Here is a 13900-nt window from a genome sequence, read left to right as displayed (position 1 = left end):
AAAATTAAACGAGAATTTTTTATCTGGTACAAGAGGCGTTTCACCTGTCCGGGGACACACTGTTTATTATTGCAATATTGCATTTTAGTGACTGCACTATTAAGATTTGAAGTGAGTACAATAGTATATTATAATACTAGTTTATAAGCAAGCCTTTAAAACACGCACGACGGGTTTAACGTCGGAACTGTTTTAAAGGCGCTTATAAACGAGTGTTATACGATATTTTTTATTATACCTGCCCATTTACGATTTTTTATGAGCATTGAAAAAATGTGAATTTACACAATAAAATTATCAAAGGTTGTTTGTGAATCGTTTTCGTAGAGACGATTACTAGTTTACGTTGTTAAGCACATTTTTTCACGTTGTAATTGGTCCAGACATTTCACTATTTCTTGTTACCTCGACAACTTTGAAATTTCATCGTGCTATAAAGGCCAAATTATGCACGCTGCAGCGTGTTTTAATTTAGGATTATAATGCAGGTATAATAAAAAATTATTATTTCTGGTATAATATCTCATAGAAACTTACATATTTTTTCAAAATATACTTAACTAAAATTTAAATTAAAACAAAAGTGAAAGGCTTTTTTATGCACAATTTTATTACTTTTATGCATAAGGTTGAGTGTTAATAAACAATTCTCCGTAAACAAAATATTTTAAAAAGAATGCAATAATCCAAACTGTTAAACATAAGATTACAACAACATAACAAAACTTGAATGCGTTGTTTAAAATGTGTAGTCATTATTACACATCCGGTGAGTTATGCTGAATTTTCTAACATTTTATATGTTTTTCTTCTCGAACAAGTCAAATGTTAATTTTCTTCTATGTCAGTGTAAGAAATGACGTTTTTCCTGTCCTTGCTGAATTAAATAAATTCAAATGATCAAAAACCTAGACGTAACGTTTAAAGAATGTATCGATAAACAATAGTTTCGCCTTATTGATGTAGATATTTTCTCTGAATAATAATAATTAGCGACACATACCAACCTAAACTCGCCTTTGCTTATTTAATTCAGCAAACGTAGTGTAGGAATGAACGAAATGAATCATGAATGGTGATAGTGCAGTGTGAAAATGACTCCAATTAACAAATTATCAAAATAACAGAAACGAGCTTTATTAACGGAAACAGGTCACATAAATTTATGAAAAACTCGCTCATCTTGCTACCAGCAATCCGCCAGAGAGAAAGGTTGATAAACTAACAATAAATTTACAAGTGAAGCGCGTCTCTTGATAATACGAGATAACAATTTCCTAAGCGATAATGAACTGTATGATTTGTGCTATTATTTAGTGGGACTTAATATTACCGTCAAAATACCCCATTTTTGGAGAAATGAGTGGTTAACGTGATTGGAAAGATTTTTCGAATTTAGGTAAGTGATTAATTCCATGCTCTCTAAAGCGAAAGGTCCAAATAAATTATTCCAAAAGGCACAATCCTGTGATTGGAACCCACAGTTAGCCAAATTGTGATTATCCTCACAGGACTTTCGTTAGGAGAGCTGCAGCAATGCGTGTGCCAAGTGTGGACAAAAAGCGTAGAAACGCCCTTCTCTACGTCACACGGTGTTGATATAAATTTGATAAAAGTTTCATACTTTGTGACTGCACGATCACTTTAACTTCAGTTTTATAAACAAACAATTTTCGTATTAATTCACTTTTTCTAGTCATGACGACATCTCCGAACGAAGAAAACGGGCCTCCGGGTGAAAACGTTAAAATTACAGTGGTTGGAGACGGTGTAGTGGGAAAAACCTGTCTTTTAATTTCTTACACGAAAGACGAATTCCCGGAGGAATATGTTCCCACAGTGTGAGTACATTTAAAAAAAATTAAACTTATCACTTGGTGTGTAAATAGGGAATTTTGATAAGTGAGAGTTCTCTAACAAAACTGTTTATTTTAAGATTCGAACATTACGGCCAAGACATCATCGTTGACAATGTCAAATACAATATGACTCTCTGGGACACCGCTGGCCAAGAAGACTATGAAAGACTGCGCCCCCTGGCTTACCCCAATGTAAAATAAATTAGATTCCTTGACAAAAAATATTTTTTTAATTTTAGACGAAATGTTTTCTTGTTTGTTTCTCCGTCGACAGTTCGTCATCGTCTTTCGATAATGTTTTAATAAAATGGGTGCCAGAAGTCAGGCATCATAATCCACATGCGCCTATAGTTCTAGTAGGTAGGGCTGAAGACTCCTCGTTTTGGTAAAAGAGTTCAAATGAATGTTTTAGCGACGAAAATAGATCTCCGAAATGATCCAAGTTACCATTGTTACTCAACCCTAGACGGGAAGAAATTAAGAAGAAAAGTCAAAGCTGAAGCATACGTCGAATGTTCTGCTAAAACCAGAGAGGGATTGAAAGAAGTCTTTGAAGAGGCGCTACGGGTGTACAAGAAAACCAAAATTAAAACAAGACAAGTTAATTGTGTTTTGTTGTAACCAAAGACTTCTGTTTCTGATATTATTCAAAATACGTATCTACTGTATTTTACTTCATCACATAAGTTTGAGTCTGAAATATCTTTTTGTAAGATTTCATTCGTGTAATGAAATCTCAGGTCGTGTGCATTATTATTTTATTACATTATCAGTTTTTATCAATAAATACCAAATTTTGTTGACCTCTTTTTTATTTCTTAGTTATTTGCGTGATAACATAAAGGTGAATTAATATTTTTGTGGAGTTTTTGTGTGGTCGATTTAGGGTGTGGTAAGCGTCTCTCCGGATATTCGTGAATCATTCTTCAATTTTCTACCATAACTAGGGTCATTGAATTTTAGACTTGGTAGCGTGATGCCCATATATATATGAGAGTCAATAACTTAATTAAAATTTTAGAATACATACCTAACATAATTCCATCAACCATTAAAAAAGCATTACAAAGACCGTTACCAATTTTTTATTTAGAAATAGAACTGAGAAAATCTGAATATTAAATTAATCCAGAAATTAATTAATTATTAATTACCTACATCTGTTTCTTTAACTGTTTAGTTCAGTGAAATGAAGAAATATTATTAAAAAAATATTTTGCAAAATTTTCTTCAAATCTTATATAGTTTTCTGTAGAACATTAATAATAAAGATATTACCGAGAAAATGTTACGTGAGAAAGGCTTTTTCATAGATTTGTTTCAGTTCAACACAAATCAAAATTTTTCAGGAGACAAAATATTGACTCCTCGATACAGAAATTATAAAAATGTTTGTTTTGCATACGTTCAAAAAACCAATAATATTTATGAAATGTATTCCTAGATAAGTGCGAGGATAAGTGTAAATATAGAATTTTAATTAAACTTTATGAGTTTTTGTATATAATACCAAAAAATATCGTGATGTTTTACCTTATATACGTAGGTGAACAAATTTTTAGTGTGACTGACTTGAGTTTAAAAAAAAAATTAATGCATACTTGAACGTCTCTTACAAAAAAATACAAAAACACTTTTCTTAATAAACAAAAAATTAATACTGGGTGATTCGAAAGTCTGACCATCTCTTGGAACATCCAATTGAGTTAAAAGTTCGCATGACAAAAAAATTGTTTGAGTCTTGTTTCACGAAATATAGCTCTTCAAAGGTTAGATTTTTGGGTTAAGTTTTTGGTCGTTTAGAACATGTATTCTTGAATTTAATTAACCAAAACGGCAGATCTTGCAACATTAACAGAAAACTGTTAAAAAAACTGGCAAATTCAACAATAAATTAAATCCGACAACAACGGAAACAAAGCTAAGGTGTCTGTCTACACGATAATATGAAAATTGTCAGTTCTGTTATTTCTCAGAAAAAAAATCTTAGAAAAAATCTGCATTCATTTTTATGCTTAGCTGAAAATGTTCTATCACCATTCGAGAGTTGGTTTGACACTTTTTAATCACCCTATATAAAAGTTGCGTCTTTAAAGAGCTAAAAACTTACAAAAAAAATTGTTTTGAAATTTTGAGAGTAATTAAATGGTTCTAACAACCACCCGAGCCATGTCTGGGTCTATGAATCCTGTATACATTATTTTTAGATGCTAATAAAATGTTAACATTTGTTCTACACCTTTTTCAAGTGTAATTCAGAAACCATCACATACGAGTATAATTCATTAATTTAGTTTCAGAAAGCGTAAATTGTAATTTAGATTAGTCAATTGTCTTTCAGAAAGTGTTAACTGTAATTCAGAAGAGTAAAATGAGTTTCAGAAACTATGAGATGTAATTCAGATTAGTTAATTTAATGTGAGAAAGCATAAATTGGAATTCAGATTAATTAATTGTATTTCAGAAAGTATTAATTGTAATTCAGAAACCATTACCTATTCATTCAGAACAGTAAATTCAATTTCATGTTACATGTAGTCCAGAAAATATCAATTGCAATTCAGATGAGTAACTTACTGTTATCTCAAAATAAAGTTTACACATAAACACGAATTATTTTATTTTCAAAACTAAAGATTTACATAATCTTGATATTTTACAAAATAAATAAGATATTCTATTTTTAAAGCGATTTTGATAGTGTAATTTTTAAATGAAAATAACGAATTCTAAATTACATTTGACAAATTCTCAATTACAAATGACAAACTCTGAATTCCAATTTACGCTTTCTGAAATTAATTTAACTAATCTGAAATATATCTGATAGTTTCTGAAATTCATTTTACTGTTTTAAAATTAATTACAATTAACACTCTCTTAAAAACAATTGACAAATCTGAATTACACTTAAAAAAGGTGTAGTAGGTATTGTCATATCAGGTTAATAGTGTTTTTATTTAATTTTTTTATTAGATATTAATATACAGGTGTCCGGTAAAAACATTGAAAGATTTCAGGGAGTAATTCCCTAGGTTAAAATAATAAAAAAAACTTATGACCGGAATGCTTCTCAGTGCGTTGATTGCATTTAGGAATTAAATTTTGTGCACGATTTAATACCTTGTTTTTTTCGAAATATTTCGTTGTGAACATTTTCGATGTACAAAAATAACACAAGAGGCATTTTTTCGAAGAAAACTTGCCAATACATCCCATTTCTTATTGAATCCTCTTGGTATAGAAACGATGAACAAAAACACAATTTGACCCGTCACACCAAACTTTTATTTATAAATCCCAATCTGTCAAAAAAATTCAAAAAACTTCTTTCAAAGCAAAATTTTACTTCAGTGACTCTGCTTCCCTAATTAAGGTATACAATTTTTGATATGACACAAATAGATTCAGCGGCAAAAAATTACTCTAAATGCTCACTTTTGTAAATTTATGTCCACCTGTTAGCGATTACTGAGATAATTGAAAAAAAGACTTTTGCCCGCCATCTTCAGGGAGTTCTAGCTCCCTCAAAAGAAATTTCCGAACATAGGTCTATAGAAGTTTTTTTCTCATTTTGACCCATTTTGTTTCAACGTTTTTTCTGGACAGCCTGTATAGTATTACCATGATGTAGCATGAAAAAGTGTATTAATTCGATTAAAGATAATTAATGATTGGTTTATATTTTCACAAAGTTTTAATAATAAGACAATTTAATTTATTCAACTTCACGATTTTAATTTACCAAATTCTGAAATTTATAAGACAAAACATTTAAAGCTCGTCTTGCATCACTTTATTAATTTAAATGTGAGAAAAAAAAATGGTAAATTATACAAAACTAGTGACAAATCTTAACTTTAATTATATTCAAGTTACAAAAATCATACACAACACTTATTTATTATCTGCTCCATATAACAATTCGTTTAAAGATTCCTCAAGGTTTTCGCAATTTTTATTTTCAATTTTCTGAGTATTAGTCAAACATAGCGATTCAACATCCGGCAAAATCGGCGATAAAACCATTGAAAATAAATCCGGTTGTTCTGTTACAAAAACTGGTGGTGAACCTGTAAGTACACTTCAGTGAAACCCAAATAACAAAATTGCAAATTTTACTTTCAACCCTTGTGCACAAATCGGTCTTTTCTGATTTTTGCGGTTCCAAGTACATCACTTTAATTTCACTGTTGTGGTTGTCTTGAATAAAATTTATATTTCCAGTGTTGTAATCAACCGACATTATACACTTCACGTTCGATTCTTTTTGGGCGCTACTAGAAGTGGCCGTTTCAATTTTTTGATTTTTTTCCGGTTCCGGGATTTTTACAACCGATCCTGGAGGATTCGCGGGGCATTTGTGGGACCTTTGACTCACTTTATATCGGAAGCTTTTATCGCAAGCTGTGCATTTGTAAGGCATTACTCCGGTGTGGATTCTCTGATGAACTAAATAAGAAACGCGCTGTCTGAACCGTTTGCCTGGAATTTTTTTTCAAAAATGGAATTAAACTGTTGTTTTTAATTTACCACAAGTTTCGCAACCAAAAGGTCTTTCTCCTGAGTGAATCCTGGCATGGTTCTGGAGAGTGGAAAGTTCCTTAAAAGCTCGGCCGCATTCGTTACAAACGTAGGGCTTTTCCGACGAGTGATACAGCATGTGTTTGTGATACGACTGTTGGAAAGTGAAATATTTGTTACATTGGGCGCAAAAATAAGGCATTTCTCCTACAACCAACCGATAGTTTTGACACAACACTTGTTAATCTTTACCAGTGTGAAGCCGTTTGTGCTTTTTTAAAAAATATTTCGTTGTGAACATTTTCGAACAAACATCGCATTCCCATTGTTTGTTGTCTTGAATCTTGATTTGTTCGGTGGTTTTGGTGGATGTGCTAACATCCATGGTCATATCTTGGGGACTTTGGTGTCCAAATCCGTAATGTGCAACTCTGAGATGCACCATAAGACTTCCCCTTTTCTTAAACTTCTTACTGCACAAATGGCAGTGATAACTGTAAAGACCTGTGTTTTTATCAGGTGTGGTTTGGTGTAAAAGCTTCTGGTGCATATCTAAGATCGTTTTGTCTGTAAAAGTGAAGTTGCAAATATCGCATTTAATGCGCTCACTGTCGCTCTCTACCAATGACTTGTTCAAGCTATTAATACTTTCGTCAATTTCTTTTTCGCTTTTCTCTATCACATTTTCTTCATTTTTACTGCCAATATCACTGATGTGAGTAAACAAATGTATGGTCAATTTGTCTAGTCCTAAGAGAGATTCATTGCAAACGGGGCAAGTGAGATGAGAAGTTGCTACACTTATTAGAGAAGAACGCAAAGACTCAACCCCCTGGAAATGCGGCTTGAGACACAAGGGACACGATAAAAGTTTAATCTCCATTTTTTATTCGCAAAACTTGCACTAAAGCTAAGCACTGCGTGCTCACCCAAATTTACAAATTCTTAAGTTCTATTTTTAAATTTGAAATTATTCCACCAGTTCTTGGCACATGAGCAAGCTAAATTTAGAACAAGAGGGGCGGTTGCCACGGACTACACCCAAACAAACTTCATTTTGTAACAATGTCAAACTATTTAGATGAAATTTTGAAAACTCTAGGGTGGGAAGATGGCTTTCAAATACCAGTCGCCAATGCGGAAAACCAACAACTCGAAGCGGAGGTTGCCAGACTCACGCTTCAAAAAATCAAAGAGAAAACAGCGTTTGAAACATCGACTGTCAAACTTGAAAACATCGAAAATCACCTCAAATATGTTAAGCAAGAAAGCGAGCAAAATCAGGTACAAAATCATTGTAATTTAAGCAGAAATTATAGAGAAAAAATTTAGAATTTGATCACTGCACATGCCCAACAACTGCAAACTGAGGAGAGTAAACTCCGATTAAGCACCGCCGAAAAGGATAAATTCGAGCAGGATATAAAACTCTGCGAGAAAAAATTCGCCGATATCCAAGAACGGCATTCAATCAAGAAAAACCAATTAGAGAGATATGTAAAGAAATTGGACAAACTAAAATCGGAAACGGATTGGGATAGTGAGGCTCTGAAAGCTTGGGAAGAGTCGTTAAAAAAGCGAGACGACGACAATGAATTGATAAAAAAATTCTCGAAACAAGACGACCGAAAGTACAACGAATTGGAAGCCAGACGCCAAAATTTGGAAGTCGAATTTGCCAACAGAAAACAAACAATCGATAAAATGGTCTCCGATTTGATTAATTACGAACGCGTATTAGAGCGCACAGGTAACAATGTCTTAATTTTTCTCCCAAATAACACATTTTTTGTAGGAAAAATCATGAAACAACAAGTTGTCGAGCGAAATGCCCTCATCCAACAATGGAAAGAGTCGGTGAATATTCTGCACCAACGCGACAACGACATTGACCGCCTCCAGGCCCAAATGTTGGAAACCCAGGAAATAATCGAGAAAGAAGAGGAAAAACTGGATGAGCAGAAACAGTTTTACGAAAACGAAGTGCGAAATAACAACGAATTGGAGCACGAAGCCCAACAGTTGAATCTCTTAAACTCGAGAATCCGTCGAGAGTTGAATGAAATGTCCCAAAATTTGTTTTTTCTCAACAGTCAAGTAAAGAAAATTCGTATCGTGGGAATGTGTCTTATTTTAAATTCCAGGCTGATACTTTGAGAAGAACCATGATTCTTGCAGCTAATCAGCTGGAAAAAGAACGTGTACTGAAAAAACACGCAAAGGAAGAAATCGAAAAGATGGAACACAAAAATTCAATTTTCCGAGCCAAGTTAGACGTTTTAAAGGCCAAGAATGAGCAAGTGAAAAAGTCGACTATGTCAGCCGATGAACGCATGAAACATTTGGAGAAGTTGATTGATTATGAACAAAAGCAACAGAAAACGTTGCAACTTGAAGCCGAGTCGCTTCAAAATACGTATTTTCGGACCCAACACGACTTGCAAGAACAGCAGAGTACTGGAAAAATGCGAGATCTTGAGATTTATGGGATGACCACAAATATTAATCACTTGCGAAAACATAATGACGATCAAAAGAAGGCGTTAGGGAAGCGAAAGGAGGATGCGTACGATTTGGTAATATTGTGGAAATTGTATTACAATTTTTCGAATTGTTTGTTGCAGGATTATAGAATTGATGAGGTTCAAAGTAAAATTCTGATAAACGAAAATGTGCTTCACAGTGATGATACGGAAGAACTCGAAGGAAAACTTGTCGAGTTGGAAAGCAAAATTGCAGAACATGCTGAAGTACGTGCTTGATATTTTTACCAATACACTACAATGTGTGTTTCAGATCAAAAATTTGTTGAAAGATCAAGTGAACAAAATCAGAGACGATATGCGAAGACTGACCACAGCAATCGTCGCTGATCAAAATCAACTAAGCGTCTTAAAAGACAAGCTGCAACACCAACACTTGAATTTCGAAGGAGGGCAAAAACAATTACAAGTTTTAAAAAACAGTATACAAGAAAAGCAAGTTGAGGAAAACATCCTACGTCTACGTGTCAACCAATTAAACAAAGCAATGAAAAAAGAAGAAAACAGCATCTATACTATGAAAAAATTTAAATTAACTTTGGAACAAGTAAGTTTCTTATTGTTTAAATGTTTGTTGTAGATTTTTTCTAGGCCACTCAAGAACGCATGTTGGAAATTGAAACAAGTAAAGATATCCTTCTTGCAAAAAGGCGTAACTTGAGTGAAGACAATGGAAGATTAAGATGCGATATAGCTGAAAGAAGGATAAAATTGGATCAGTTTAAGAAAAAATATGACATTATTTTGGCCAGTTTGGGGAAAGATGAGGACGGACAGCCACTTTCTGTTACTCATTTTAAGATTAAAAATGCACAAGAAAAGTACTTTTTGCAACAGGAAGGTGATGCACTTGATATGAAGATAAAAAAGGCAGAAAAAGAAATTCTTGCGATGGAAAACACTTTGAAGGTTGTGAACTTAACAAATGTGGCGTTTAAACAAAGTCTTGGAGCGGTTGAAGATGATGGTAATGATTTTCTTGTGTTAAAAATGATTAGAAATGGCGTTTACAGGGAGGGAAATGAGTGAAATGAAAATGTTGGAAAACCAAATGCTCTTAATAAATGATATTTTGAGGGAGAATAGGAAAAAGATGGCGGTAAAACGACAAGAGCTGGAAGGTAACAATAAAATTCTATTATTAAATAAAATTTATACATTAGTTATTTGCAGAAGTACAAAATGTATTAAAAGAGCTTGAAATAAAACGCGATCAAGCCAAAGACGCACTTTTCGAGTTGGAAGAAGAATACTTAAAAACTGAAAAAGAATGCACTGACAAAGAAGAGAAACTTAAAAGAGCTGAACATTGTTTAAAACTCGCTCAAAAAAAGGTTCGCCGAACGGAACGCGAAAAATACGACGTAAACTTATACACAAAATAATCCATTTTTTAAAATATATTTTCCAGAGAGACTTGGAAATCCGTCAACTGAAAGACGCGAATGTCAGTGCTATGCAGCGATTGTTAGAAATGTCTGTCCGTTATCAGGAAATGGCACCGCTGATTACACGTTACACGCTCGAATATGACGTCAAATTACCCGAAAAACGCACACTTGCCTCCTTGTGTAACTGTTCAGAATCGTCAAGGTCTACGCCGAGCTATTGTAATCAAGAAAAAGACGTTTCTGATGTTAAAAGCGTCAAATCTGAGTCCAGTTCAACGAAAAGTTCCGCAATTTCAAAAGTTTCAATTACTTTCCAAATATAATATAATATAAAAATACGCACAATTTAAACAAAGTGTTTTTATTCGTTTGTGATTAAAATAAGGACAATAAAAGTTAAATTGATGTTTACTCCATTCCGGGGGGTAAAGGCTCGTTGGCCAATGTCGGAGGCTCAGCAGTCGGCTGAAATAAATAATTAAGAGTGAGCTAAAACTCACTAGAACTTACTTCTTCGGGAGTTGTCACCACCGGCGGCGGGACTATCGTAGGTGGCGCTTGTGTGTAACTCCCTAAAATGATTTCCTGAATTGTGGGCGGAATGTGGGACCTTTGTCCTTCAGAAAAATTCAGCAAATGTTCCTTTAGAGGTTCTCTCAATTCGGGGCAAATGGATAAAGCATCAGATAGCTGGGGCGGCGGTAGTTGCATCATAACGGCAAAACTTTGCGGTTTTGTTCTTTGACAACATTTGATAAAACCCTCCCACACTACTTTCTGTTTCCAAACCTTTAAAATTCACCAAAAATAATATTTATAATTATTATTATTTTAAAATCGAACCTGTTTTAAGATCAGTCGTTGCAAAATATTCATCACGAATCCTGACAAGCGGGGATAACTTCCCAAAGCTTGGATTACAGTCCTCATCAGAAGGGTTGGTAGTGGAGTTTGGTCCATCAACTGTTGTAAAACCACCGCTAATACTTCTTGAGTAAAAACCTGAAATTTTGTTCTTTGCGAAATTTTTTTTAGTGAGACAATTGATTCGGACCTGTTTTTCTTGAAGACACATTGATGTGGCTTTAATAATAGTTTTCAAGTCGGCTTTCGTCGAATCAATTAAGTGCAAAGCGACTAAAAGTTCAGTTGGTGTAATTGGACTGTCACCATGTAAGCCCAAAAGCCGATTAAAGACTTCCCTCACAACGACCGGATTTAACTTGATTAGTTTTGGCAAAGCTGCAATTACCTACAATTTCGCAAATAAGTACAAATTCTCAATTCGCTCGAATCAAATCACTTCTTTCTTTGATAATCCATTTAAAACTGGAATAAGAAACCTGACATCTGACACTCTCGTATGATACAACTCCCTGACTCTTTGCACCAACTGTGCACTCGGGGGGCCCTTATCTGTCAAAACGTGTATAACCCGCGTGACCAAAGTCTCCGAGCCTTTGGGACACTCTTCGACGAGTTTTAGAAGTTCAGGTGAATCCATCCCCATTGATCTGATTGGAGTTTCAAGCAGACGTAAAATAATCCGTTTAATGTTGGCCCCTGTCTGTACATAAACCTTCGCCAAATCATGAATAAGACTCTCATTGGCCGGCAATAAAGAAATATAAGGAATAAGACAAGCTTTTATAAAATCATCCCCCCAAGTCTCACTCTTTAGTCTTCCTTGACTAAACCCGCACAAACTCTCCGGTGGCCTTTGCAACTTCAAAAACTCCAAATTCATTCTCGCAAACTCCTCAATCACCAACCTCAATTCCACCTTCTTGTGCAACTCCAAAACGTGGCCGATGGCACACTCTCTTATCACACTCGACTCGTATGTTGTGTACGAGAGGAGGGCATTGAGGAACATTAATTGTTTGGGGGGCTTCCGGACTGTCAAATCGTGTAACAACCCCAAAGCCGCTGTACATTTCTTCTCATCTCTGCACAGCTGGTGGAGTTTTTCGAGAGCCTCGTCTGTTATTAAAGGCGCTTCTAAAAACAATCGACAAAGCACGGCTGAGTCGTGCATACAAGCGTTTATAAATGTACAAAGCAAGATGTTGTAGCTTTTGTCCAATTTGGTGTCTTTGCGTAAAGGGGGCACTCGTGAAAAGCCTTGCAAAATTCCGTACTCTTCAAATAACCACGCCAGGGCTAGGTCTATGTGAGTTCGCAAGTCTGATAAAAGAAACGCCAACACTGTTTGTCTCACAGTGGGGCTGAAGCAAGCTGCGATCGTGGTGATTAGTTTTTGGTACAAGCATTTTGCGGCTGTTTTGTCGGCGGTCAGAAGTCGGTTTATCGAGCCTATTAGAAGCTTCTCTTTTGTTTCTTTCTCGATTGGTTTGGTTATTTCGGAGAGTTTCAGTGTCTTGATTCGGGGGACCTTTGCTCTTTCCTTCTTGTGAACCTGTGAAATGTATAAAAAATGTAGTTTAATTTGTTTATCTCAAGCTACACTACTTCAAAAAATTAAGGGAACAAAAATATTTCCTAAATTTTTGGGTGATTTTTGAAAGGCTGTATGTCATCGAAAGAAGTCGTATCTAAATTTAAAAAAAAAACAATTTGAAGCTTTAAGTTTCTAGTTTTGAGGTCTTTTGATCAAATTTTTTTCTGGGCTACAGTTAGCGCGAAAAAAAAGTAAAATTTCTTGTTTTTGTTTTTGGTCCACGGATTTGGGAAATTTTGAGCCAGATAGCCTGTTCTTTCAACTTTAATATGCTTTTTTACATTTTTTTTACATCAATTAATCGCTTTTAACGAAAAAGGATCCTTTTGTTTTTGTCATGGATATCTCAGCAACCAATGACCGCACAGAGAATGTAAGAGTAGTGTCAAAACTGGAGTAAATGCCTCACAAGAGCTTTTAACAATTAAAAAAAAATTTCTTTATCCTTAACATTGATTTAAAGAAAAGAGATAAGAGTAATTTTTGCGTTATTTTAGTAAATCTATCGCATATTCACTAATATTGATGATCTTAGGTGCTTTTACAGCTAAATGTACCCCTCACAGCCCTGTAAATTTTTAAATCGATTTTTCAAATCGTTTTCTTGAACTGATTGATCAAAGTTTTACAAAAGAATTATTTATTATTGTTTCTGAACAATGTCTAATCATCTTCACTAAAATAAGAAAATCATTTTTTTAACTTTGTCTACAATTTTGTATTCGTATTAAATATTTGTTAAATTAAAAAAAAATCCAAAACATACAGGGTGTGCCAGAACTCGCGCCCTAGAAAAAAAATAAAAAAAATAAAATAATTTAATTAATAAAGGTAGGATACCAAGAACATGGAAAAAATGTTAAAAAAATTCTATTTATGACAACTTCGAAATTATGAGAGTTTAAACTTTACACTTTGACTCAATTATTTCTGGTATTTTGCTACTATTAGAAGAGGAAACAAAAAAACTGTATCCTAAATTTTAACTCTGTTTAATGTTATTTGTGGCATTTATTGGCAAAATTTTTATACTTATAATGATTTTTTTTCAAAAATTAATCAGTAGTTCCTTAAATTTTTTTACAAATTTAAAAAATCAGTAATATTCGTGTGATTCTTTTT

The 13900-nt window shown here is 34.0% G+C and overlaps 4 protein-coding genes across 5 annotated transcripts in view; 2 read left to right on the top strand and 2 right to left on the bottom strand.

The window, feature by feature from the left end:
- Positions 1-795: 795 nt before the first annotated feature.
- Positions 796-2662, top strand: LOC123012533 (ras-like GTP-binding protein RhoL). 2 transcript variants are annotated; one of them, XM_044410539.1, is made up of 5 exons: positions 796-1399; positions 1458-1841; positions 1937-2051; positions 2099-2219; positions 2272-2662. In XM_044410539.1, exons 2-5 carry the CDS (start codon positions 1699-1701, stop codon positions 2478-2480), a joined length of 588 nt encoding a protein of 195 aa, XP_044266474.1. In that variant the 5' UTR covers positions 796-1399; positions 1458-1698; the 3' UTR covers positions 2481-2662. The 2 variants fall into 2 exon arrangements, with proteins under 2 accessions (XP_044266474.1, XP_044266472.1); XM_044410537.1 differs by having other exon boundaries at positions 799-1399; positions 1697-1841.
- Positions 2663-5640: 2978 nt separating this feature from the next.
- On the bottom strand, positions 5641-7430 carry LOC123013691 (zinc finger protein 2 homolog). Its single transcript, XM_044412403.1, has 4 exons — positions 6636-7430; positions 6393-6590; positions 5982-6344; positions 5641-5932 (listed from the first exon to the last, which is right to left on the bottom strand). The coding sequence occupies exons 1-4, from the start codon at positions 7264-7266 to the stop codon at positions 5757-5759; spliced, it is 1368 nt and encodes a 455-aa protein (XP_044268338.1). The 5' UTR covers positions 7267-7430; the 3' UTR covers positions 5641-5756.
- Positions 7404-13900, top strand: part of LOC123013887 (GRIP and coiled-coil domain-containing protein 2-like) — a 13482-nt gene continuing 6985 nt past the window's right edge. Inside the window, exons 1-10 of the mRNA XM_044412739.1 lie at positions 7404-7667; positions 7716-8133; positions 8179-8480; positions 8528-8959; positions 9008-9133; positions 9180-9473; positions 9518-9893; positions 9940-10047; positions 10100-10290; positions 10338-10622. Coding sequence (XP_044268674.1) covers positions 7449-7667; positions 7716-8133; positions 8179-8480; positions 8528-8959; positions 9008-9133; positions 9180-9473; positions 9518-9893; positions 9940-10047; positions 10100-10290; positions 10338-10622 — 2751 coding nt within the window. The 5' untranslated portion in view covers positions 7404-7448. The remainder of the gene's footprint in view (positions 7668-7715; positions 8134-8178; positions 8481-8527; positions 8960-9007; positions 9134-9179; positions 9474-9517; positions 9894-9939; positions 10048-10099; positions 10291-10337; positions 10623-13900) is intronic.
- Positions 10663-13900, bottom strand: part of LOC123013688 (symplekin) — a 5784-nt gene continuing 2546 nt past the window's right edge. The window contains exons 5-9 of the mRNA XM_044412397.1: positions 11621-12736; positions 11372-11569; positions 11161-11319; positions 10828-11106; positions 10663-10782 (exon numbers count right to left, since the gene is read on the bottom strand). Of these exons, the coding sequence (XP_044268332.1) occupies positions 10726-10782; positions 10828-11106; positions 11161-11319; positions 11372-11569; positions 11621-12736 (1809 nt within the window). The 3' untranslated portion in view covers positions 10663-10725. The remainder of the gene's footprint in view (positions 10783-10827; positions 11107-11160; positions 11320-11371; positions 11570-11620; positions 12737-13900) is intronic.

This window comes from Tribolium madens, unplaced genomic scaffold (assembly GCF_015345945.1).
Source record: "Tribolium madens isolate multiple individuals breed KSU strain unplaced genomic scaffold, Tmad_KSU_1.1 Scaffold_96;HRSCAF=242;Tcas5.2_LG5, whole genome shotgun sequence".
In the NCBI taxonomy this organism is placed as follows: domain Eukaryota; kingdom Metazoa; phylum Arthropoda; class Insecta; order Coleoptera; family Tenebrionidae; genus Tribolium; species Tribolium madens.
The sequence above is the reverse complement of the archived record's forward strand: the minus strand, read 5'-3'. Positions and strand labels throughout refer to the sequence as shown.

What these genes read in the sequence shown, in the direction of transcription:
- LOC123012533 (XM_044410539.1), top strand. Translation starts at nt 1,699, where the DNA reads ATGACGACATCTCCGAACGAAGAAAACGGGCCTCCGGGTGAAAACGTT. An exon ending in GAGGAATATGTTCCCACAGT is followed by an intron (nt 1,842 to 1,936) that starts GTGAGTACATTT and finishes GTTTATTTTAAG; the next exon opens with ATTCGAACATTACGGCCAAG. An exon ending in TGCGCCTATAGTTCTAGTAG is followed by an intron (nt 2,220 to 2,271) that starts GTAGGGCTGAAG and finishes TGAATGTTTTAG; the next exon opens with CGACGAAAATAGATCTCCGA.
- LOC123013691 (XM_044412403.1), bottom strand. Translation starts at nt 7,266, where the DNA reads ATGGAGATTAAACTTTTATCGTGTCCCTTGTGTCTCAAGCCGCATTTC. An exon ending in GCACAAACGGCTTCACACTG is followed by an intron (nt 6,591 to 6,635) that starts GTAAAGATTAAC and finishes GGTTGGTTGTAG; the next exon opens with GAGAAATGCCTTATTTTTGC. An exon ending in TTTGTGCACAAGGGTTGAAA is followed by an intron (nt 5,933 to 5,981) that starts GTAAAATTTGCA and finishes GTGTACTTACAG; the next exon opens with GTTCACCACCAGTTTTTGTA.